This window comes from Monodon monoceros, unplaced genomic scaffold, assembly GCF_005190385.1.
Source record: "Monodon monoceros isolate NGI ecotype Baffin Bay Population unplaced genomic scaffold, NGI_Narwhal_1 Super_Scaffold_15, whole genome shotgun sequence".
Taxonomy (NCBI): Eukaryota; Metazoa; Chordata; class Mammalia; order Artiodactyla; family Monodontidae; genus Monodon; species Monodon monoceros.
The window spans coordinates 63,700,329-63,725,294 of NW_021703771.1; the positions used below are offsets into that span (position 1 = coordinate 63,700,329).

Sequence of the window (24,966 nt, forward strand, 5' to 3'; positions counted from 1 at the left end):
CAGCTTCCCCCTCTTAACAAGCCATTAATGACTGAAATCGTTGCACTAGGTTTTTCTATCAGGTTGTATAGAAAATAAAACTTTGAAAGTTAAAAGTCTTTCTTGCTCTCCTTATGGCCTGCATATTTTCAGTCCCATTGAAAGTAGAAAAATCCACTTTTCTATTTTAAGTTATCCTCAGAAGAGTCCATTTATTTTCATGGAGAGTGATGGATGAAGTCCTTTCCACCTAAACTAGGTTAACTATTACATTTCATTCCTTTAATCACAGATACCAATTGGAATTCTTTCTTGGTCAAGATAACGGGATAAGCCCTCAGGGAGCTTAGAATCTAGTGGGGAAGCCACAGCACCTTTCACTACCAAACACATGACACGGTATGTCACAAAGAACCTGCAAATCTCACTCAACGAGTGGGTCAGAGCCTGCCCTCCATTTTAATAATGCTATGAAAGGGGAAAAAAAGCTGGGGTGCTATGAAAGAGTAAAATATCAAGCACTTATCATGAGAGGACTTTTTGATATTCCTTATAACAAACCAAGGCTCAGCAAAACAAGTATATGCGGGCTTCCCTGGTGGCACAGTGGTTGAGAGTCCGCCTGCCGATGCAGGGGACACGGGTTCGTGCCCCGGTCCGGGAGGATCCCACATGCCGCGGAGCGGCTGGGCCCGTGAGCCGTGGCCGCTGAGCCTGCGCGTCCGGAGCCTGTGCTCCGCAACGGGAGAGGCCACAGCAGTGAGAGGCCCGCGTACCGCAAAAAACAAAAAACAAAAACCAAGTATATGCATAAGAATAAAAACTGTGAGCTGCTTATTAAATATTTCTGTTAGCTTCCTAATATGGATAGGCACCCTACTGTTTAGTTCTAACTTAATCCCTATCAAAAAAAAAAAAAAGCCATGGGAATCAATTTTCCAAAATTCCAACAGAAACTCTCTTATCAAATTTATTTCTTAAAAACTAAAGGTACACCTTGGTAGCTGCATTAAATACACAAATGGCTACATTTGATGATAAAATGAGACAGACTGGAATGATCTTCATTCCCACTGCAGAAAAGATGAAGGCGTCTCATGAAAGACCACACCTTCCACGGGCACCGGACAAGAACACTACTCACCTGGGGCTGTCGTTTCAGCAAGGAAACCTTTTCATTTTCTGCCAGAATAAAGGATCTGACACAGCTACAAATTCTGTGGTCCTCAGAAAACCACTTTTCTCCTCTATGGTTTAGTTTTGGCCTGTGATTGATGTTCCCAAAACAACGAGAAATTGCCAAGGCCTGAGCTTTTACTCTGAGTGCAAGGTGTCTTGAGCAAAGGAGTGGCATGAGCTCACTTAGGTTTTCAAAGGTTCACTCTGGCTACTGGGTTGAAAACAGGCTGTCAAGGGAAGCTGTGATAGTCGTCCAGGTGAGACCCAGCAACGAGCTGGCAGTAGAGGTGGCCAGAGGTAGTCAGATCCCAGAAAATACTTTTTTTTAATTGAGTCAATAGGATTTTCTGACATTAAACGGGGGAGGTTAGCAGGGAAACAGGAATCATATATGACTTCAAGGTTTATAGCCTGCTCAACTGCAAAAGTGGATTTGCCACCTATGGAAATGAGGAAGGTTGCGGTGGGAGAGATGTGGGGACAAAGCTGGAAGGGGACCAGGAGAGTTCATGAGGTCCCTCAGACATCCAATTGGAAACGTGGAGGAGGCAGTTGGATATTCACATTTGAAATTTAGGGGAGAGGTCCCAGTTGGAGATAGAAAGGTGCGAATTATCAGTACGTCACAAATACTAGATTCCCTTACTGAAAAGCAGCAAAGGGCTCTTGACACTGATTAGAGTATTATCTTAGAATTGACATGAGAATTCTCGCTGTGCAGCGAGGAAGCACGACTCTGGCAGAGAGAAGCCTGCCTGTTCTCTCGCTTCTCTATCGGGCATCCCTACAGCCTGACCTAATTGCAGACGTCACAGGGTTGCTATGGGGCCAATATCAAGCGGGAGACAGAGAAAGGTAGCTGGTCTTCATACACAGAGCAGGAAGGTCACTTTCCAGTGTTGAAATGAGGGAAAGGGAAAATTAAAGAAAACCTAGTCAAACACTGTCCAAAATAGCAGTCGGGGAGAACCCTTTGGTATGTCATGTGCCAAAGGAATCTCATCTATTTTAGGGGCTCCTGTTTTCCCCTCAGTTCACAGACACTTTATCTTTTGCAGATAACACTCCAACAATGGATCTATTCAACCATTTCATGAAGGTGAGTGAGGGGCGGGGAGCAACTAAGACAAACTCACTTCTAGCCAAATTTGTTACTATAAGCCAAAAAGAGCATACAAATAAAGATTTATAATGTCTGCCATACCAACATTAACTTTCTGTGGGAAACAGAAAACATACTGGACCTTTAAGCTTTAGATGTTCGCAATAGATGACTGAAAGGAAGCCGTCTCTGTTGTAATCATATAATCCCAAACCTAAAAGTGATGGCAAATATCAAACTAATGTTTTATCTCGTGTTAACCGATGCTTTAAATCATGCTTAAAGCCATCAAAAATTTACTCGTCTGCATTCAGTCCTTCCGGTGTTTATGGACCCTGCTTTCTTGGAGGAATGGACACACAATGTCATCTTTCGAGTCTGCTTTTTTTTAACTTCCTTTGTAATTTACTGACAGTTCAGCTGGACAACTCCTACACTCACGAACCTGTTCTCTCTGAGGTGGAATATGGGCCAATTAACAACGGAAGAAGGAATTGAGTGAAAGGAGAAATACTCCAGCAATTAAGGAGAGCCAGTTACCGATTCCTCAACAGTCGACCTGAAATAAGGACATGGCTACCTCTGAAGGATAAACCTTCCCACCCATCCGTTCCTCTCGTCTATAGATATGCAGAGATTTTTCTGAATACAAAGCAGTTTCATAAAAGGCACCATAGGAGCAGCCCAAATCTTGTTTTAAACTGTTATCAAGTATTTGTTCTGCCAGGAACATTTCCATTTCCAAAAAGGAATGGTTTTCATCTCAACTGCTGTGGGAGCAAACACTTCCGCTGGAGCAGTTAGAACCACGTCAGGATACTCTCCTCGGCCTCCCCCGCTTTCAAAATATTTGTGTTGCTACAGTACTCATTTGCCAGTATATGTGACTTATGATTCTCTGTATTCATCTGGGTGTATTTATACAAAGGTGATTCCAGAAAACTTTACAAAAGTTGGTGTAAATATGTTGCAATGAAAAACCAGAAGTATATCTGCCTTTTTTCACTATATATGATAGTTATATTGTATTCGCAAATTGTGGTAGAAGTGGGTCTTTACTTTCACAAGCCCAAGTTAAGTCTAATCAGTGACTTTACGAAGCACTTAGAGAGGTCACATCTAACTAACACTACTACATACTTGTGAGAAAAGGTCCAGCATTTTATGTAAGTTATTATTTAATCCTTGATCTTTTGTCAGGTAGCTGCTACTCTCATAGCTAAGGAGATCTTTACTCAAGCTTATGTTATTAACGGACAGAGCTGGGACTTCTTGAATCTTCTTCATAGATTAATCTGTTAATGTTTTGTTATCTGGGTCATCATTAGCGGGGAAACCCTTTAAAAAGTCTCTGGCTTTGTCTTGTTCTCAAAGTCAATCTTGGGGAAAAAGGAACCCCCAAATCAGGCGCAAGCAGTAGTGCCTTTTGAGAGGAAAGGAAAGCAGCTGGAAAGGTCTTGGGCGCCGAGGAGTCCTGGGCCTGGGAGAAGTCCAGGACCGTGGGAGATGGAAGGCTTTCCTGGGGCGGGGGGAGCCAGGCACATGGTAAGTACCCATTAACGTCTGATGAATTAATACTTACACCCTAAATTCTGTCAAAACAGTTCGGTCAGATGTGATGAACCTCAGAGGTATTTCAGAATATCAACAAGTTTTGTATGAATCTAGATATATAAATTAGCCACCTTGGGATAATATTGGCCTTTTTTTGCATAAAACTAGGTATTCTGTTATAGCAACATTTTTGCAGGAAACGAAGGAACTACAGCCTCCTTTGTCCTCTTAAAAATGAGGAAAGGGTTAAAGAAAAACTCCAAATTTGTAAGAGATGGCCAAGGAAAGAGAGACGGAGTACCATCTGGGGCTAGGTGCTCCCACATGCCTTGTTCTCCCTCACCATGCCACCTCACAGGCATCTTCTGAGGCTCCCTTTTCATTTGCTGAGGAACCTTTTCTGTTTGAAACCAGAAAAGGCGCTACTCTCAGCTTCTCAGTTTCCCCAGCCAACCTTCTACCAACTCTGGAATCTCCTGGACTCCTGCCTTTCCTGAAGCCACCTTAACCATTCTGGACACCCTCTCTCTTCCCTGTCTTAAGAACACCCCGGGCAAGTCGCAGGGCACCCCTCCGCCCCTCCCCCTCCACATATCAGAGAGCAGAGGCAGGTGTCCCAACTTTCATTCTAAAAGTTTCCAAAGCTTGCACAGTTTCACTCAGTGAAATAAAACCACAAGGAGAATAGATGTCCTCTTATGGTCATCAGAGGAGGGAATTTTTCTCTTTTGTTTCCAAATGCTGTCTTGCCTCTTGCCAAATCTCTCAAGAACAAACATGTAATATATAATCTGACCTTTGAGAACCATACTCCACTTAAATATAAATTCACTTAAACTATATTTCAACTCCCAGTTTCTAAAGCTCAATTTATGCTATTTATATCTTTTTGTTATAAGAAGACATTCCAATGAAGAAGTGGCGACAAGCACTCACATTGCTCTTATCGTGCAAGCCCACCCCCCCAAATTAAGTCCTCATTCAAGCCAGCATGGCCTTTGTCTCAATGGCTCTCAGTATTAGCCACATTTTGACAGTAACAACAATACAAATTCTAAACCCAATTTAAGTTAACAAAACCCGATAAACATGACATAATCAGCAGATGGAGCACGGACATTGCTCATATATGATACCCAATAGTTGGTCATTATACTACTGCCTGTCAAATGAAGACGTCTTAATTTCAAATCCAACTGCTATGTATGATTTTATAAAACAATGGACATTTTTCAAATCTAGGAATATCCATCTTCCTACCCTGCGCCCCCAATACGTTCAATCATGCAAAAGCTATTAATTGCTTAAAGGCCCTTAGGTTGTTCGGCAGTATTTTCTTCTGATGTTTAAAATAGAAAAATACGTACCCCTGCATACCTTTGTGCCTGGCTGATGGTGGTGACATGATGTCCTGAGTGGTAAATTGCCTTTATCACACTGGTCCATCTGCCTTCGTCTATTAACTATCACCTTTACTAACGCGTGTGCAGATTACTGATCCGCACCTTCGTAACCAGAGGGAGTTCAAGCCAGCTTAGGTATGATGCAGCCCCCTCAATGAGCAATCAGAGGACGAGGAGAGGAGGAAAGGGAAAAACTAGAAAAAAAGAGACACGGAAATCGGCAAAGAAAGAAAACAAAAATAGGTAAAAATGGGACAGGAGATATTCAAATGGAGAATCTAACGGAAACCTCTGCCAAAGCTTTTGGTAATTCGAGTCATTTGATTCAGTTCCACCAAATCACCCAGGGCACTATCCTTGCACAGAGCATGCTCCACAGACAAGCAGACCCCCAGCCCTGCGTGCTTCAGGCAGCAAAGCTCTGTTAACTGCTCTTTCATTCCTTAAGGATGGCATCTCCTAGTTTTTATTATATCACCTCTTCAGCACAGCGATCTGGCTTCTACTGCAACGTATTTAAAAGCAAGATTTTGATTAGTAGTGGAAGGAAGAAAGAGAACTGGAAAGCGTGATAAAGTTTTCAAGGGAAAGACAAAGGAAATAAAGGGCTAGCTTTGTTTGGTTTATTAAATTTCAAGGGCTTTGCCCGCCAGTTTGAAAAATGCATGATATCATCAGTGTGTTTATTAAAAGTGCTACTTTAAATTGCAGATTTAGCAAATGCGAATTCCTCTTGGTAGCTATAGGTTATGGGCTAGCAATTATATGCCATTTTTAAATGAAAGGAGGAAAGGCTTGCAGGACTGTGGTCCTAAAGGCTGCTCCTAATTTAAGTAAAACTCAAAATCTGAATGTATGATAGTGAAATGTCCAGATTCACACAGATGCAATATTCCCAGGGTCACTTTGCATTTTGATTGTTCAAGCCTTTTAAAATGATGCTCAGAATCAAATAGCAAAATAGCATGAACCTTGCTCAACACTTACTTGACAGGTTATTACTGGATTTAAGAAGGGGCAGGGAACCTTCCAGAGCAAATGGTTGCTTGCTAACTTGAAAAATGCACTTGTTTCAGCACAGAAATAACAAATCTGTTTCTGATTCCAGACATTATTTTCCAAATGTTGCCAAGAAAAGAATCTAAGGAATTCTTTTACATGTACAACATACACGAGACAACTGGAAAGAGGCCTGTGATCTGTTCCAGGGTGCACGAGGAGGAAGGACAGAGCTGAATTTCTACGATGAACTGCCCTCTCGGGAGCAGAAATACATGCCTGACATAGTTCATAGCTGTAATCTCCAACATAACTCTGCTATTATTGGACAACCTAAAGGCTTTCCTAAATCTGTAACTTGTGAAGCAGAAAAGGATGCAGACAGGACCCTACCATGCTGAGTATGTAGGCAGCTGGGATACACCCACTGTACAGAATGCACCACTTTTCCAAACCATGAAACTCAATTTCTGGATCTTGGATGACAGTAAGAGGAGAGGAAGGGAAAGAATCTAGTCCAACCCGAAAGCCAGGTTTAAATCCCTGGAGAGAATGCCGGCCAGGTAAAATCAATATTAAATTCAGAAACTTAAGATTCACGATTCTTACGAAACGTACTGAAATTATTCTTAGAGTACAAAAGGATGTATGTATTAATCCTTTCCGTATTAAGAGTGAGGACACTTTTAAAAATACCTTATGTTTTAAATGCAACTACACGGAAGTATCCTGCTTTAACATTTCAAAAATTAGGTAATGAGAAAGTCAATGATTCAAAAGTACATAACTTAGCATGCATCACTTCTGTTATATTAATAAGGGAGGAACTTAACAGAATCCACTTTGGAGAGAAGGAGATAATAGGAGAATTCTGAGAGACCGGTTCATCCAACAGCCTGAGCGGAGCTAATGCAACTGTTTAAATTTTTGGCTCACACTGAGTTGACTGCAGTGAACTGAAGTTCAATTTTGTTTTTTGTTTTTCCCCATCTCAGCAGGATCAGAGTACATGAAGGAAACTGGATCCTTTATAGGAAATAAAAAGGCAACATTTTCTTTTGCATGACTGATCGTAGTGGGTACACTCAACCCTTCTACCTACACATACAAACTTGTCAAACTTGCAATGCTATACATTTCAAATACATCATCACAGCAGCTACACTGGACAGCCATTCTTACAGCTCTCCATTAAATACACCTCCTATAATGCTACCCTCAATCCATGTGACTATGCATGGTCCATTCTCATAGAGTGACTAATGTCCCCTCCAAAATCCATGTCCACTGGGAACCTCAGAATGTGACCTTATTTGGAAGTAGAGTCTGCAGATGTAGTCAGTTAAGATGAGCTCATATACTGGATTAGGGTAGAACCCAAATCCAATGACAGGTGTCCTAATAAGAAAATCAAGTGACAGAGAGTCACAGAGAGACCCACAGGTAGAAAGGCCATGTGAAGACAGAGTCATAGGTGCTGCCACAAGCCATGAAATACCTGAGGCCACCAGAAACTGGAAGAGGCAAGGAAAGATTCTGCCCTAGAGACTTCACAGGGAGCAAGACCCTGTCAGCACCTGAGGTCACACTCTAGCCTCTAGAACTGAAAGAAGAAATTCCTGTTTTAAGCCACTCACTTGGTGGTAATTTGTTATAGCAGCTCTAGGAAACTAATACAGAAGTGTCTACTAACTATACAGATTTGTCTACTTACAAGTGCCAATGCTTTGTTACCAGTCTACAGTAAGATTACTACAGAAAATGAAATAAAATGTTTAAGAACTTTATTACACCTGTTTGACATTGTGGTGACAGCCCACAGCATGTGACTTTATGTTTTACAAAATACTTATCTGTGATTGACTGGAAATTAAAAGAAAAAGATAGTCTTCAGAGTTAGAGATGTACTGAAAAGATAATTAATATTTATAAAGATGAAGCTGGTGCTCTGTAGTTAAGAAATCTGCATTTCTGAATCGTCTCGGAGAAACGTAATTATGTTCCATGCAGTTTTGGAGGTAAAAATATTTTATTCTAATTTTTTGAATAAAGTCATCCATGAATGGTATATAATTTATGCATGGTAGTTTCCTGTGAATCATATTATTTGACTGGCTGGAAACTCACTTCCCAGACTGCTGATCACACAGTGAAGGAACAACATACCTCGGCTTTGTTAACGACAAGGACCTTGGCAGAACTTGAGAGAACATCTTCCCAGAGACTGGGAGCTCAGATGTTGCCCATAGGAAGCAAACGTGGGTGGAGTGAATGTATCTGAGCTATTTCAATGGCAACAGTAGAGGGTGATTGTAACTATACGAGCTATTATAGCCAACAACAGTGACAAAGATGACATCTCTCTTCCAAGAAGACGCTTTTTCTAGCACCAAATTGACCAAAAGCTGAGTAGACATGACTTCAGAAAAAGAGAAGTATAAATGGAGAAAAGGAAACCCTGAATCCACGTGGGAGGCTGTCTGATGTGTTTTCTTCAACAATTAAAAGAAATACACAAAGACACAACTGAACCCAAAAGAAGGGCAATCATGCTTCCTTTAATGTCCACACTAACCATAACCAATAGCTCCTAGGACCTCAGGGAGCCACAGAAACAGGCCAATTAATGAAGTCCTCTGAAAAAGCCTCCATCAGAGGGAAACACAAATGCAGTAGGAACGCAAAGCAACACATGCAGCCCTTAATATTCCTGGGTTTAATCTCACTCACCATGACTTTTATCTTGGGTTGGCCTCCTGTAGGACAGAGGGCAACCTAAAAATCATTATTGTAAATCAAGAGGCTATAAATCACAGGAAGAGAGCAAAATGTCAAATGTTGTCCTGGCTGCTGGGAGATGGGAAAGTGGGTTGTTGTTTTTTTTTTAAAGGGATTGTGGAGTCCTGATTAGAACACACACTTCAGCATGAAAGCATTCAGTTGTCATCACATGCCATTCACTTGACTTTCTAAAATCTCCCAAGTTATCTCGGAAACTAAGAGTCCATGAAATTGATATATTCTTTAATAAAATGAAATTGCTGTGATGGGAATGGGTGGAGGCAAACACGCTGAAGCAGCGGAAGTCATGCCCTGCAACAACTCCACACCTGCATTCAATTAAAAATCCTAAACCGGAAGCTGTCATTAGATCATAATGATTTCAGCTGGGGAAATGACACTCGGTTAGGAGGCACACTCACCCAATGATACTGAATTTTGGCTCTTCATAGTTACACTTTTTATTTGAGCAAACAATTTTTTGAGAAAGCATCAGGAAAGCCCATAACTCATTTCACCTAAAATTATTTTTCAGAAATATTCAAATTCATTTCTGTTGATGGGGCTCCTTAGAAATCCATTGCAACTAGATACACTTTAGAGTAAGAATTAGTTGAATTCTTTTTCTTAATAAATTTATTTACTTATTATTTATTTTGGGCTGCACTGGGTCTTCGTTGCCGTGTGCAGCTTTCTCTAGCTGTGGCGGGCTCTAGGCGTGCGGCCTTCAGTAGTTGTGGCACGCTGGCTCAATAGTTGTGGCTCGTGGGCTTTAGAGCACAGGCTCAGTAGTTGTGGTGCACGGGCTTAGTTGCTCCGCGGCAGGTGGCATCCTCCCGGACCAGGGCTTGAACCCGTGTCCCCTGCACTGGCAGGTGGATTCTTAACCACTGTGCCACCAGGGAAGCCCCTAGTTGAATTCTTAGGGAGAGAAAGATGTGATGTTCTTTTCTGCTTTTACCCCGTCGATTTGATCAAACTTATACCAACCATATAAACAAACAACCCAAACTCAAAGTTTAATATTAAAGACTTTGGTGGTTTTTAAGGCGTCAGGGTTAAATCTATAAAGGGTGAGACTAGAGAACCCTGGTCAACACCTCAGTAATAGACTCAGGACAAAGGGGCAAATCAGCAAAGCAAGCCAGGACCACTTTATTTCCAAAAATTAAAAAGCCATCAAGAATTTCGCATCAACACAATGATATACACCAAAAGATATGAACAAAATAGTCTACTCTGTTTCCAAGGAAATTCATTTGAACTCCCCCATTCCAACAACCTCATCAAAAAACACATCCTTAAATGCTTAAATTAATTACATTATGACAAGAGTTGGAAGAAAAATAGTGTTGAAGAAAAAATAACTGCCTAAGAAGAGAAAATACTCTCCAACTAATGCGGGAATCACAACATATATTTATATATTCCCCATCTTCCAGTACTTCCCAAAGTACTATAATCCATACACACATAGCTAGAATGAGAAGTCTGTTCTACGGTAAAAATTAGTTTAATTCCTGGATTCACACATTAAAGCTGAAAGCAATAGAATCGCTTCCCCCTTTCTACTCACTCTAACCCTTTACAGAAGCAAATCATCACATGAAAACTTCTCTTAACAGGACTCATACTACAGCTGTAAACCATTCCCACTTAGACTATTAAGTTTCCTTTCATTCTAAACTTTTAATTACTCTTGTCTATGACAGAACACATCCAAAACGCATCCAAACAGAGAAATATCCTCTCTGTCTAAAAGAAAAATTCCATCTCCCCAGCAGGAGGTCTTTCTTCCTGTTTGCAACCAAAAAAGAACAATGACTTTTTCACTTTCATGCTTAACAAAACTCCCTCAAACTTTGATTTTAAGAGAACTAGCTCTTGGATTTAGACTCTGATGCCAAACGAACATTTTTCTAACTGTAACTTCACCACCCCAGTGGGCCCAAAGCCCCCTCACCTTTCAGGCAGAACATAGTGAGGCAGTTCCATGAGGGGCCAGTGTTCCACGGGCCGGTGCGGGCTGCAGTGCTAGCACAGCTGTCTCCCAGCCCACCTCCCAGCCCGCACTGCCAAGAGCGGGGCAGTCAGCCAGCGCCTGGGATTACAGGAAGCCACTGCCCAATCCCCAGCTTTCTGGGCTGAGCTGCTGACACCTCCCTATCTTTCATACGGAGTTTCACACCCTGGGATCAGCCAGGATCATCTTGGAAAGTGAGGGGAGCCGGGGGCGAGCAGTCGATGTTCGTGTGGTCCAGTGCGGGGCAGCACGAGAGCCAGCCCGTTTGTTTCTCTCATCTCTCAGCATTTTCCATTGCAGCAGGTGGAGCACCTCACGTGATCCACAACACAACAAAGAAATCACTCGATTCGGGTTCACTGTTTGCTATTAATTCTCACAACTATTCTTTGACATCATTATTCTTTTGCTAGTCACACTCTTTTTTTTCTGATGTGGAACAACTCACATACTGGTACAGAATTAGCACTGAACATTATGATATGAAATTGTGCACACAGCTGAGTCTACATAAATAGGTGGATATGTGTGAAGTGTTCAAAACAGTGCCAGACAAATAGTAAAAGCACTACAAAAGTGTCGACTACCCCTGTTACTACTACTATTAATATACTTGTGTGTTAGGATAAAAAACGTGGAGGGTTTTTTATTTATTTTTTAATTAAAAAAAATTTTTAAACATCTTTATTGGAGTATAATTGCTTTACAATGCTGTGTTAGTTTCTGCTTTACAACAGAGTGAATCAGCTATACATATACATATATCCCCATATCCCCTCCCTCTTGCGTGTGGGAGGGTTTTTTAAAACTTCTATGGCACTGCCATTTTTCACACGAGGAAACAAAGATTAATATAGTTAAGTTGGCATCGGAGTATGTGAATATCCAACGCCACTGTAACCATAAGCAGAGTATTACTTATCTCCCCCTCCACGGGAAAGCTAAATTCACTCTTGCAAGTTCAAGGTTTACTTTACTGTAAACTCTTTAACACAGGTTAAAAAGGGAGAGAAGGAGTTTTATGCAGATCTGAAGAGAAAGTCTACAGATGTGGCCTCGGGAGCACCCTGCCTGAAAGTGCTGTCTGAACCGTGAGTGGCCACCCCCGGCCCTCAGACTCTCCTGGTCACAGGAAGTGACCATTGTTCACAAGGCCCGTTGCTGTGTGCAGGTCTTCCTTTTGACTCCACAGGATACAGGAAACTGACTCAGAACCAGTCTATCTGTCTGTCTGTGTCCTGGGGTGCTTGCTGCTGCCCTGGCTACATACGATCGATGCTCTGAGCCTTTTGGCTTTAGACATGAGGTTCAGCATAGCCTGGCTGGGTTTCTGCTCCTCACCTTCCAGTATCACTAGCAGGGCCTGGTTAATAAGTTCCCTACCAGGGCTTCCCTGGTGGCACAGTGGTTGAGAGTCCGCCTGCCGATTCAGGGCACAAGGGTTCGTGCCCCGGTCCGGTAAGATCCCACATGCCGCAGAGCGGCTGGGCCCGTGAGCCATGGCCGCTGAGCCTGCGCGTCCGGAGCCTGTGCTCCGCAACGGGAGAGGACGCAACACTGAGAGGCCCGCGTACCGCAAAAAAAAAAAAAAAAATAATAATAATAAGTTCCCTACCACGAGGAAGTCACTGTACTAGTTGCCATGACCACAGAGAAATGGAAGAGGTTCTTAGCCAGAAGCTAGTTGGGATGAAAAGAAACCTGCATGTGGAATGACAAACAGTGATATTAACTCTTAGAACAGAACTGGAAGGAACCAGCTCATCTCATCGGGGAAACCCATTCAGAGATGAAGTGATTTGCTCAACTAAGTAGCAGCTGCCTCAAGATCAAAGTCAAACCACCTGATTCAGCCTTTCCCATCTCAACATGTGACCCTCCCCACAGATGGCTGCAGTCATTCTTCATCCTTTCCTATCTCAAGTGGTCTTCTATGCAATGTATGAATTGCAAAGATATTCCTGAAAATATTCTTGTGGGTTAGATTCAATTTCTATAACTGCACACAGAGAGAAATTCCACATCCTGGAGAGTTAAGGCTTCTGAACATAGGTTAGTACCCAGAGTTTGGGGGTGGTTGCGTGCTTTTAACAGCACTCTATGAATACTCACAGTTAAACCTTTTAATATAGAGATGATTTGATGTGCTAGAAAGCACACTGAATTGGAAAGTAAAGAGAACATGACTGTAGCCACATCTGTAGGCTTATCTAGCTGGTCTCTAGAGCAATTCATGACCTGTAAAGGTGTGGATTGAAGGCAGGGACTAAATTACTCTAAGATTCTATCCTTCTAACCTACTCCATTTTTTGCTGTGATATATGTAGATATGTATATTAATATAACATAAATAACCATTTTGTTAGGTGCATTATATCAGGAAAAAAGACAATCTTTGCCTTATGATTTAATGCAAGAGGCAAGTAGGTAAATAATTGTAATACAATGTGATAAGTTATATAATAATTATATAATAGAAGAATACGCAAAATTAATAATGATCAATGACAGCTTCTTGCCTATTACCATCTAACCAAGCTACAGGTTAAAACATCTATAATTTAATGTAATGGGTTGAATACTGTCTCTCTTCCTCCCCCCCCCAACCCCCGCAATTCCTGTCTACCCAGAACCTCAGGACGTGACCTTATTTGGAAATACAGTCTCTGTAGGCATGCTTGAGATAAGGATCAAGATGAGATGACATCTTGGATTAGGGTGGTGTTAAGGACAGTAACAGTGTCTTTATAAGAGATAGAAAAGGACACACAGAGAAGGCCATGTGAAGAGGCAAGGATTAGAGTTACGTGGCCACAAGGCAAGGAATGCCTAGAGTCATCAGAAGCTGGAAGAGGCAAGGAAGGATTTTCTCCCTGAGCCTTGGGAGGGAGCAAGGCCCTGCAGGCACCTTGATTTCAGACTCTGGCCTCCTGAACCAGAACAGAAGAAATTCCTGCTGTGTTAAGCAACCCCATTTGTGGTACTCTGGTACAACAGCTCAAGGAAACGAATCCATTTAGCAAGGTAGCAACTGTTGGAGAAGGGGTATGGTTTTTTTTTTTTTTTCTTTTTAAACGGACTTCAATTTCTGATCACAAGGGCTTAAAGCCTATTTTCCCCATATCACTGTACTTACTATGGCTAAATTTTTACTGGAAAAAAAAATCTTTCCATGATATAACACTGCTAAACAATACGAATACCATCTTCTGTTTGATTAGCGAAATGATAGGTATCACCATCTGAAAAGTCACAGCATTAAACACGAGCAGTGGAAATGGAATAGTCTTTTATTAATATCAAAAATCATTTTAAAAAACAAATCCCTTGTTTCACCATCAAACAACTGTGAATAGGTTTGAGAAATAAAACCTGAAAAGGCACACTGTTTAAACTAGGAAAAAAGAATAAGAACTATTCATTAAAATTATTATCTGGGGGTGGAGGGAGGAGAGAAATAGGTGAGGGAGATTAAGGGGTACAAATTTTCAGTTACAAAATAATGTCACAGGTATGACATGTACAGTGTGGGGAATATAGTCAAAAATTATATAATATCTTTACCACAGTGATCATTCTGAAATGCACAGAAATATCAAATCACTATGTTGTGTACCGGGAACTAACATAGTTCTGTAGGTCAATTATACTCCAAAAACAAACAAACTCATAGAAGAGATCAGATTTCTGGTTACCAGAAGGTTGCAGGGGGGTGGGGCGGAGGCAGAGCTGGATGACAGTGGTCAGAAGGTACAAACTTCCAGCTATAAGATAAATAAGCACTAGGGATGGAATGTGCAACAGAAGAGATATAATTAACATTGCTGTATGTGAATATGAATGTTGTCCAGAGTAAATCCCAAGAGTTCTCATCACAAGGAAAAAACATCTTTCTTCTATTTCCTTAATGTTCTATCTACATGAGATGATGGCTGTTCACTAAGCTTATTGTGCTAATCATTTCATGATGTATGTTAAGGCAAACCGTTATGCTGTACACCAGTGCTGTATGTCAGTTATATCTCAATAAAACTAGAAGAAAAAAATTATTATTATCTACCCCCACTGATCACTGCTAGTGAAATTCAGAACTGAATCCCTAAGGGGACTTCCCCTGGTGGTCCAGTGGTAAAGAGTCCACCTCCCAGTGCAGGGGATTCAGATTCGCTCCCTGGTCAGAGAACTAAGATCTCACATGCCAAGGGGCAACTAAGCCTGCACGCCACAACTACTGAGCTCACGTGCCTCAACGAGAGAGCCCACGTGCTACAAACTACAGAGCCCACGTGCTCTGGAACCCGCGAGCCACGACTAGAGAGAGAAAATCAGCACGCCACAACTAGAGAGAAGCCCGCGTACCGCAACTAAGACCCGACGCAGCCAAAAAAAATAAAGAAAATAACAAATAAAAAAATATAAAACTAACATAGTTTTTTTTTATTAAAAAAAACAAAACTAAATCCCTAGGAAGCCTGCGTGAAGGGAGCGGGCCAAGCATGATGCTCGCTCACAGAATTTACAGCCCTCTAGACAGAACAAAGGTCTTGCCTTTGCCAACCATGACCTTAGAGCCCAACCACTTCTCTCTCTTGTAGGATTACAACATCCTGCATCATGTTAAAGTTTAATATTATTGTCTCGGTCAGAGGGAGTGGCAGCCACACGTACAGCCAAAAATGTTTAGATGCTCAGGTCTTCCAAACCGCTGCAGTGCTATTTCATTTGCGTGCTAAAAAAGTCTGTTTGGTTTCAATAAAATAATGGGGATGCGGGTAAATTAGGAATTAATTTGCATAATGCATATAATGAATGAGTCTTAGATGGGCTCAAAATTCTTTGTTCCTGGCAAAACAAAAAACAAAATTACAAGAAAAACAGGCAAACCATATTTTTCTTTACGCATCCTGATTTTGACTCTTACCCAAAAAAGTCAGACAAAGATGGAAAAACCCTTTTCCGTACCCATTCGAGGGTTTGTTTCGCATCAACTAGAAAGGTATGAAATCAGGCAAGGCCTGTTTTCATACCTATATCTTGGGGCATACCTCGGTGCTTTAAAAGTCAGAGGAGACTGAAGACATATTCCCAAACACCAGTGCTCCCATTTCCCCCTATACTGCCAGAAACAAGATGCTGAAACCCTCTGGTGCTGCTTATATGAGAATGACCACAGAAGAAGCCATTCTGGTGGCCGAGGCTGAATGGCACTCTCTGAACATCTTACCAAAGGGTTAGTCTTTCCCATCTTATCCACTGTGCTAGGATACTTCAGTTCTTACCAATATTCTGAATTTCTCAGAAAAGAGAGAGACTCAGTCTGAGTTTTTCTGTATATTTATTACTACCACAGAACCAAGAGAAAGAAGGAAAAAAATGACAGCCTTATAACTTTACACTGGCTAGTTTAAAGCTACTACTGGTTGCAGTACTCCAGTCTGGCCACCTCTGTAGGCAGTTTTGGCTCATCGTTGGAAAATCCGGCACACAGGACTTTGTTCTTTCTCCTCCTAATGTCATCTGACCCTGAACCCTTTTTGATTTTTCTGCACTCTGCAGCCAGGGCTGACCTACTTGATCCCAAAGGCAACCTTCATCCTCTCTGCAGTCACTCTTCTCTCAGGAGACGTTTCAGTCCTGGCTCGTTAAGAAGACAGGTTACTTTGTGCTGAACGCAAACCAACTATGAAGCTCCAAGGCACCCTGTAAATACTGCACTGGGGGCTCTTCAACGGCTTCTGGTCTTAGGTAGCCTCATTCGCATCACTGTATTTCCTCCTGGAATCATGGAAGTTCTGCTTTAATTGGCCATTTTAAAATATACTCTCCTGAGCCAGTTCTTAGTTATTTCCTTTTTTTTTTTTTTTTCCTTCAGAGCCAAGTCTATGTCTAGACTTCTTGACATCACAACCAAGAAGGAAGCCCTCATTTGGTTCCTTATCATGCAATTTGTCTCTAATCTCATTCATGGACCCCTAGCTCTTCTAACACCCAAATGATTTGACCTTTTTCTTTTTTCAAGAACCCTTGGGCCCCTCTGGTTCTATTTCCCTAGGGAATGTAAGAATGAGTGTCGAAGTTGACCTGAGCTCTTAGCTTAGATCATCTTACAGCCTCTCCTGATCTCCCTTAGATATGTAGAGTTGCCTTGACTCCACTGCTGTCCATGGGGCTCCAGTCTAGCACATGTAGGAGCACAGTATGCCTCCTAGGCAATGGCAGCAGAAAGGAGCCTTTATTGTGAAACCTTGCTCCATTCATCCAGCCTGATGGAGCTTCAAAAGGTCCTGCTGATGGCTAAGATGTTTCCTCAAGTGACAATATTCCTTTATAACTTTATAAGAGTTTATTTTTTCTTTCTAAGTCTGACCTCTTAATCCACCGTTGGACCTACTACATCTTTCCAAAAGAGCACTTAGTGCTCCATTCTCCCCCTTACGGGGGGGAAAAAAAAAAGAAATCATGTTTCCACTTATGTAAAAAACACAAGAATAAATCCCGAACTCCTCATCTAGCAATAAATTTGGACTTGAACTCAATTTTTTTCCCCAAAGTTTCCGGCCATATTTCTTTCAGCGGCCCCATCTGTAGGCTTTGTTTCATATTCCATATGGTCTCATACCTGCACTATCCTGGATCAGACTATTACTGTCTTTGTCTGGAGTACAGCCCCCATCCCCACAGCCTGTTTTTTTACTTCTCTGAAGCCATCCTTGACCTCGCTCCTCTCCCCCAGCAGAATCCCCAGCTTTATTTATGTAGCTATGATAGTGTCACAATTCTGTCTGCCCACCTAAAATGAGAGTTCCTCAAAATAAGGACTTGCTCATTCACACCTAACCTCCAATGCCCTGTGAGGTGCCTGAAACACAATAGATGATCAATGCTTATAGCATAAACCAGAATTATTACTCTACTGTTTCACCCAAAAGTAAATAGTGGAGAGTGTATAAAACCTGCATGAGATATCTATCCAAGTGCATAATGATTCCTATGAAAAGTCATAAAAATATTTAACATATCCCTTAAAAATTAAATAAATAGATATTATTTCCCCACATACAACTGTACTAAAACTCAACATTAAACAATAGTTACTGAATAGCTGAACTTATGGTGGAATTTTTATAAATCATCATTTCTTTAAACTAATAGTCCAAAGGGGGCCTCATTTTCAAACCCACAAACACAGATACCATTCTCTCTCAAGGCAAGTTCGTCAGAGCAAACTCAGAAGGCAGTTTTTCCTTCTCTCACTCAGCCTAAATTAAATGTTTGAAGGATGATGGAAGTAGAAAAGGAAAAAAAAAAAGAATTTTTCTGGAAGTATCCATACAAGAATGTTGAGGTCAGTGTGTCCAGCTGGAGGGAGGACACCAAAAGATGTCATAATAATGACCCCAGATCCCCTTTCTTACTGAATTTATAATGGAATGTATTATAGGAAAAAAATAAAACCACTAGAGTGTAAATTTCATCCTCTTAAAGACTTGCCATTGTCAGTGTGCCAAATACGTGCATATTATATTTTGGAGAGTCTCGGTTAAAACCCATCAAAATAAACTCATAACCTTTCATGCTGTATATTTCATCAATGTGCCTGTGGAGGGACTGACTCCCAAAATATACAAATCAATGGCAAGCCTCCCCACAAAAACCCAACCAAACAAAAATAAAGAGGTCATTTGCATCATTTTTTCCTAAGCATCTGAGTAATGCGAGGAAGTTAAAACAATAGCCAACCTTCAACTCTAGAAACAGGTGCAACTCTTCTGTCCACAAAATCACCGTCCTAAATCATTCTAAAAAGAAGTCAGACTACAAATCAACAGTATTCAAGATCATGTACCAGCCAACCAGAAGGAACACAAGTTCTGCCACAAGTTACTTGTTAGTAAAACATAAGCCCATAACCAGAGAGAGTTACTGGACTATAATTACTTTTAATCACCAAGCAAAAACATAAACATTAAAAGGAAGACACCAAGTTAAAATGCCCAGGCTCCTGATGATTTCTGCATAGAAAATCAAATAATCTAATGTTTAAGTTACTTAAGATTTATAAATTTAAAATATTTTATGTTTGATTTAGAAAATATTTGAAAAACTCAAAGCTCTGTATAAAGAACTAGAGAATTTCCATTTAAAAAAGGTAGTTTACTTCTGCAATCACCACATTCTTCAATTTTGACCCACTTAAACCTTGGGGACAGCGCTTAAAGGAAAGAGCTAATCATTTCCCTTTCAACTGCCAAGTCTTCTGAGCAAGGGGGCAGTTTGAAACTTCAGGAATAGCGAGTTATTTCAGGACCCATAGGATTTACAACAATAATGGTTTGAGGAAACCACAGCATTTAGGCTCCTTCAGTCTTTTCCCCTGTCCTTAGGAGTTTAAAAATAAGCAAGAAAATGATTCTTCAAATTGGCAGACCAATTTCAGGGTGGCGTCTTGCCACAGGGCAAGATAATCACAGAGTTACAAGATCCACAGAGGGCAGAGTATCCCACAGAAACAGCTCTTTTCTGAGCCTCCTCTTTGATCAAGACGAACAGATCTGCGCTTTTTCCATTTTCATTTTTGTTTTACCTCTTCCTCTCTCCCTTCCTGCCCCCCTTCTCTCTCTCTTCCTCTCTCCTTTTCTCTTTCCCTCTTTCTTCACTTAACATCAGTAAAGTTCTAATAAAAGTCGCCTACAATTCTGTTGATGGAAATAGCTGGCATTTACTTCGTGCTCTATTTTTATTTAACACTTCTCTGCAAATTCAACTATTAAGGATAATAAAAATCTACAGTTCCTCAAGAGGAAAAAGTTTCTCTGTCAAAAACAGAATACTAAGTTCACAGTTTTAAAATGCACTTATTTCTCTCAAGGCAGGTATGCTTCTGAGGACTCTATTAAGTTATTCAACTGTCTCTAAGGACTTCAGCTCATACAAAGGAAAGGCTGCAGGCTGAGACCCTTGGGGTTTTCTGTTTGTTTTGGTTTTTTTTTTCCCTTCAATTCTTTCAAACCTGAATGAATTTTGCTTTTGTAAGCAGAGTAAAAGTGACGCAGGAGAGCCTGTTTCCAGCGTCGATGCTGTCCCTCTTTTGCATTTGCCATCACCAGTAAGTTGCTTGTTTTCGGCACATCTATTTAGAAAACTTTCTGTGTGATACAGAGTGGATGAAAAACTTCCAAAACCTGCTCTGGAAGGTCAACAGAGAAATCTGTCACTTGACCTTCATAGGGCAGTCAGGAGTGTCAAAATTAAAGAAACTGATAGAAAGGAACACAGTCTCAACACCATTTAAAAAAGAAGAAAAGGGGCTTCCCTGTGGCGCAGTGGTTGAGAGTCCGCCGGCCGATGCAGGGGACACGGGTTCGTGCGCCGGTCCGGGAAGATCCCACATGCCGCGGAGCGGCTGGGCCCGTGAGCCATGGCTGCTGAGCCTGCGCGTCCGGAGCCTGTGCTCCGCAACGAGAGAGGCCACAACAGTGAGAGGCCCGCGTACCACCAAAAAAAAAAGAAAAAAAAAGTAGAAAAGGACACAAGGGCACAGCCTAACTGGGCTGCTCCTGGTTGTGAGGACTTTTTTTTTTTTTTATTTCTTTTTATTTTTGGCCGCATTGGGTCTTCGTTGCTGCTCACGGGCTTTCTTTAGTTGCGGTGAGCGGGGGCTACTGTTCGTTGCGGTGCGCAGGCTTCTCATCGCAGTGGCTTCTCCTGTTGCGGAGCACGGGCTCTAGGCGCGTGGGCTTCATTATTTGTGGCACGCGGGCTCAGTAGTTGTGGCTTGCGGGCTCTAGAGCACAGGCTCAGTAGGTGTGGTGCATAGGCTTAGTTGCTCCACGGCATGTGGGATCTTCCCGGACCAGGGTTCGAACCCGTGTCGCGTGCATTGGCAGGCGGATTCTTAACCACTGCACCACCACGGAAGTCCCATGTTGTGAGGTCTTAAAGCAAGTGAACTCACCTCCCTGGACCCCGACTTCTCATCTGTCACACAAGGCTATCTCGGAGGTTCCTCGAGTCCTGACAAATTAGCTTTGTTTTTTAAGATAACTCTACTTAGAAACCTTCATAACTCCAATTTAGGAAGTATATACAGATATTTTACTAAAATGCTCTCAAATGGCACTGAGAGAAAAAAATATGTGATCACCGCTTCAATAAGCTCTCTCTCGAAGAGTTGCTAAAGTTGGTTTCTCTAGGTATACCCAGAACAGTCAGAATTCTTTGAAATTTCACTTCATTCAAAAGGAAAGACATCTTTACAATTGTCATCATCTCTGAGATTTTACAAACACAACACAGAATAACTATTTTGGATATCAAAAGCTTTTCATATCAGGAGTGAGCTTCTTCTATCAATTCTCTTATGCTTGGAGAATGAGAGAAAAGACAGCAATACTTTTGGAAATGGTTACTTTTCTCTGAGCCTCATTTCTTGAGTCATAGAAAAAAAGTATTTTCTACATCTCTATTTTCAATGTATTCAAATTGCACCCGAGCATTTTTGCAGCTCTCCTGTGTATAAATCAAAGCATTCACTGAGCAACTACTGTGAGCCAAAATGAGGACTATTTCAACAGAGACTATTAAAAGGTCATATTAGTTCCAAGTATTGGTGTATTAGTGGTTTATTAAGAAATTCACAGAAGAAGCAGAGACAAAGCAGCTTTTTCAGTCACATTTCATATAATTCCCATTTGTGTTCAGGAGGATCAAACGTCACTTAAGTGTTTGGCCAAAAACGTTTAGTGGAGTAGAACTGATTTCAGATAACAGAAACATGTCTTATTGTCACCATCTTTTGACTTTTTTAGAAGCAGATATGAAAGTGAAGATATGGAGAGGCCATTTCGACCACATGAAAAGCAAAAATATATATTTGGTGTCCAGCTATCCGATGGAGAGAAGAGAGGCGAGTGAGAACTCAACACATTACTAGAGAAAGCGGTTAATGATGAGACCAAAGCTGAAAAGCAACGCTTGCTTAAGTGAAACAACGCAGTAATCCTACTTGGAAACTCAGAGTGATTTTATAGATGTGTTTAAAATTTAACATTTACAAAAAGAACTGGGATGCCCAAATATAGACACAACTCTGTAACATTAATGCAAACATGTGCTTTATTTAACTGTAGTAAAAAAAATCCAACAGAAGAAGATAAACATGGAAAAAACATATTTACATATTACAGAACATCCCACTTATTAAGAGATCACTTTTCTGAAAAACTCAACCACTCAACCACTCAAAATATGGCCAAGATACAAGATAGCCACACTTGTGCTACCAGATAGCAATACTCACAGGACTGTGGGTTCGGATCTTATTATGATCCTCCAGTCGCTACTGTTGTAATAAACTGGATTGTCCAGACCCTCCACACAAGGTAACATATTAGAAACCCCAGAGCAGAGAGTGGTGGGGACAAGAGGCAGGCACGACTATGTGGGTGAAAAGAGAAAGCTCACAGCCTTACAGCAAAAGCGGACTAAGAAGCAGGCAGTGGAGACCCACCTCGTGCCAAAGCAAAGAACCTTACAAACCTCAATAACCACCAGGGTGTCACCAGGTGCTTACAAGGTTCAGTGACTATTCACAGTGACACCACGGCATCCAGACAAGCTTCCATTGTCCTGAGGATTGAGCAGAGATACTACACAGTGTCATGCAGAGAGGGAGGGACTAGGTCATAAGAAGTGAATTCAAATCCAACTATTCCATTATTATCTCGAAGGCTTCAGGCAAGTCACTTCATCTCTCAGGGACAGCTTTCTCAGCACAAAAGGGTTCGGTAAACGTCACCGTCCTGCCCATCTCACAGGACTGTCAGAGCAATGAAATGAGACCGTACAGAGTGAGTACTGGGTAAACTATGACCTGCAAACAGACTCTATCTGCAGAGCAAATTTTAGAAAGATGTTCATTAACATTTTTTTAAATTGTTTTAGAATTCTGAACTGTGAATGAAGCGAGCTTCTGTTATACGGAAATACAAATAATAAAAGACATCTTCCTCCAAGGTTTTATATAAGCTAACGTGTAGTCCATATGAACACAATTTAGAAAAGCATCTCTTATCAGTCGTCAGTTTTTTACAATAACTGTGTTTCAAAGAAAATGCAGCTTTTCTTCCAGTTCAGACATAGGATCTCTGATACATACAGGCTAGAGTCCAACAATTTGAAAGTAAAGTTAAATGGACTGAACTTCTCAGCTAATTTTCCTCTATGGGGGATGGACAACAGGCCAGTAAGCATAATGACAGAGAAATCTCCAGACTAGGGCAGATATTCGTCAGACATTGCTATTCATGAGCTTTCCCTTGGGCCGGGGAGCAGGTGCAAGTAACGCACGGAGTGCATTAGCAGGCTCTGCACAGCTGTGCTCCAGCAGGGAGCAAGGTCCATGCTGGAAATCGCTCAGTCCTGCCTGCGAGTTTTCAAGCATTTCCCCTTATCCGCCAGCATGGCCCTGGGCTGGGGGGCACAGAGGGAAACCTAGAAGAGGACTTACTACGGTGAGTGTATGCTCAGGTGCTCAACAGCGTTGCTCAGTTCTCAGACCGGGTGGTTTTTCTGAGATGCACCAGTAATCTGCATTCCATCTCAAGATACTTCTGGTGTTTGAGGCCTTCCTACAACAGTAACATGATGATGGACTAGCTGCAGAAACTCCATCACGCTTTGTGAGGGAGCTATCTGGAACACAGCATAATAAAACCCTACCACCAGAAGTGAAGTCTTCTGAAAGCATTATTTGGCCAGTCAAAGGCTGTGACCTAATAGGTAGTGATAAAAATCAATTTAGTAGGTCGGGACTGACGTCTTCTGTCTAATAAAATATAACAGAATAAAACAGAAGAGAAAAGAGAGGGTATCACATGTAGCCATGCAATAAAGGTAAGTAGTTTCACAAAGCTTTTGTTTCATTGTATATAGATGCAAATGTGTGTATGTATGTATATGAATTATGTGTGTGTTTATATGCGTTGTATAGACTAGGAACAAAAGTAACGTGTACTTGTTACTCTGGACACAGGCAAAACTTCTGAAAGTCATTGACTTAAACGACTATAATTAAACTCCTTGGGCACTGAAAAACTCAACATTCACATCATAGACCTACTACAGAAGGTTCTTTCTCCCATTCCAAGCAAACATTTATTGGAGAGAAACTTAGCTTAACTTTCTCAGAAACTGGAGGAAACTTTAGCAATTGTGTTTTTGTTCAGACCTTTATTAGTTGGAATTGAAACATAACCTTTTGGATTTCTAAACTCAGTTACATAACTCTCCCCTAGTTACAATGACAGGAGCACACAGATCCACGGGACAAACTAACGCATACCCCAGTGTGTGGGAAGTAACCAAGGTCTGATGGTCCAAAGGAACACTGAAGGAGAGCAATCCCAAACTCTCCAGCTTCCTAAAGCACACAAGAACATCCCAAATGCAACAAGCTGTCTCAAAAATTGCTTACAAATCAAAAAGAACCGGGGTCCTTAGAATAGAACAACATTCAGACATTCAGACATTCATGCTTAAGGACAAAGAATTGGACGTGGAAAGCTAGCAAGGAAAGAAAGGACTTAAATGATCTTTTCATAGTTGGAATACAGTGTGTTGATTAACTCTGCAATAAAATTACTTTAAGGTGAAAATCAAAGTTCTTTTTCCAGGAAGTCAAAGCACTCCAGGTACTTTCCATTGGTGAAAAAAAAGTATGTAAATAAATAACCACCAGTCAAGATGACCAGAGCAACCAATCCAACAACTGCCCACCAGGGTAAACTCAAACTGACTTCCATATTCTTTGCAAAAGAATCCCCAGCCACTCAAGACTGAAGCAATACACACCTGTGTCCAGGTAGGAATTCCAGCGTATCTCAAAATGTAATCCGGAAACACCAGATACCCAGCTTCTACTTTAGCTGAGGCGCTTCTAGTTACAA

The 24,966-nt window shown here is 41.3% G+C and overlaps 1 protein-coding gene across 2 annotated transcripts in view; it reads right to left on the reverse strand.

The window, feature by feature from the left end:
* The window catches only part of NHSL1 (NHS like 1), a 237,202-nt gene that overhangs the window by 92,108 nt on the left and 120,128 nt on the right, over positions 1-24,966 (reverse strand). The window contains exon 1 of one of the 2 annotated variants that reach the window (XM_029223504.1): positions 10,961-11,042. The exons of the other annotated variant lie outside the window; for it this stretch is intronic. Within the exon in view, the coding sequence (XP_029079337.1) occupies positions 10,961-10,976 (16 nt within the window). The 5' untranslated portion in view covers positions 10,977-11,042. Of the gene's footprint in view, positions 1-10,960; positions 11,043-24,966 lie in introns of those variants that run through there. 2 annotated transcript variants of the gene reach the window in all.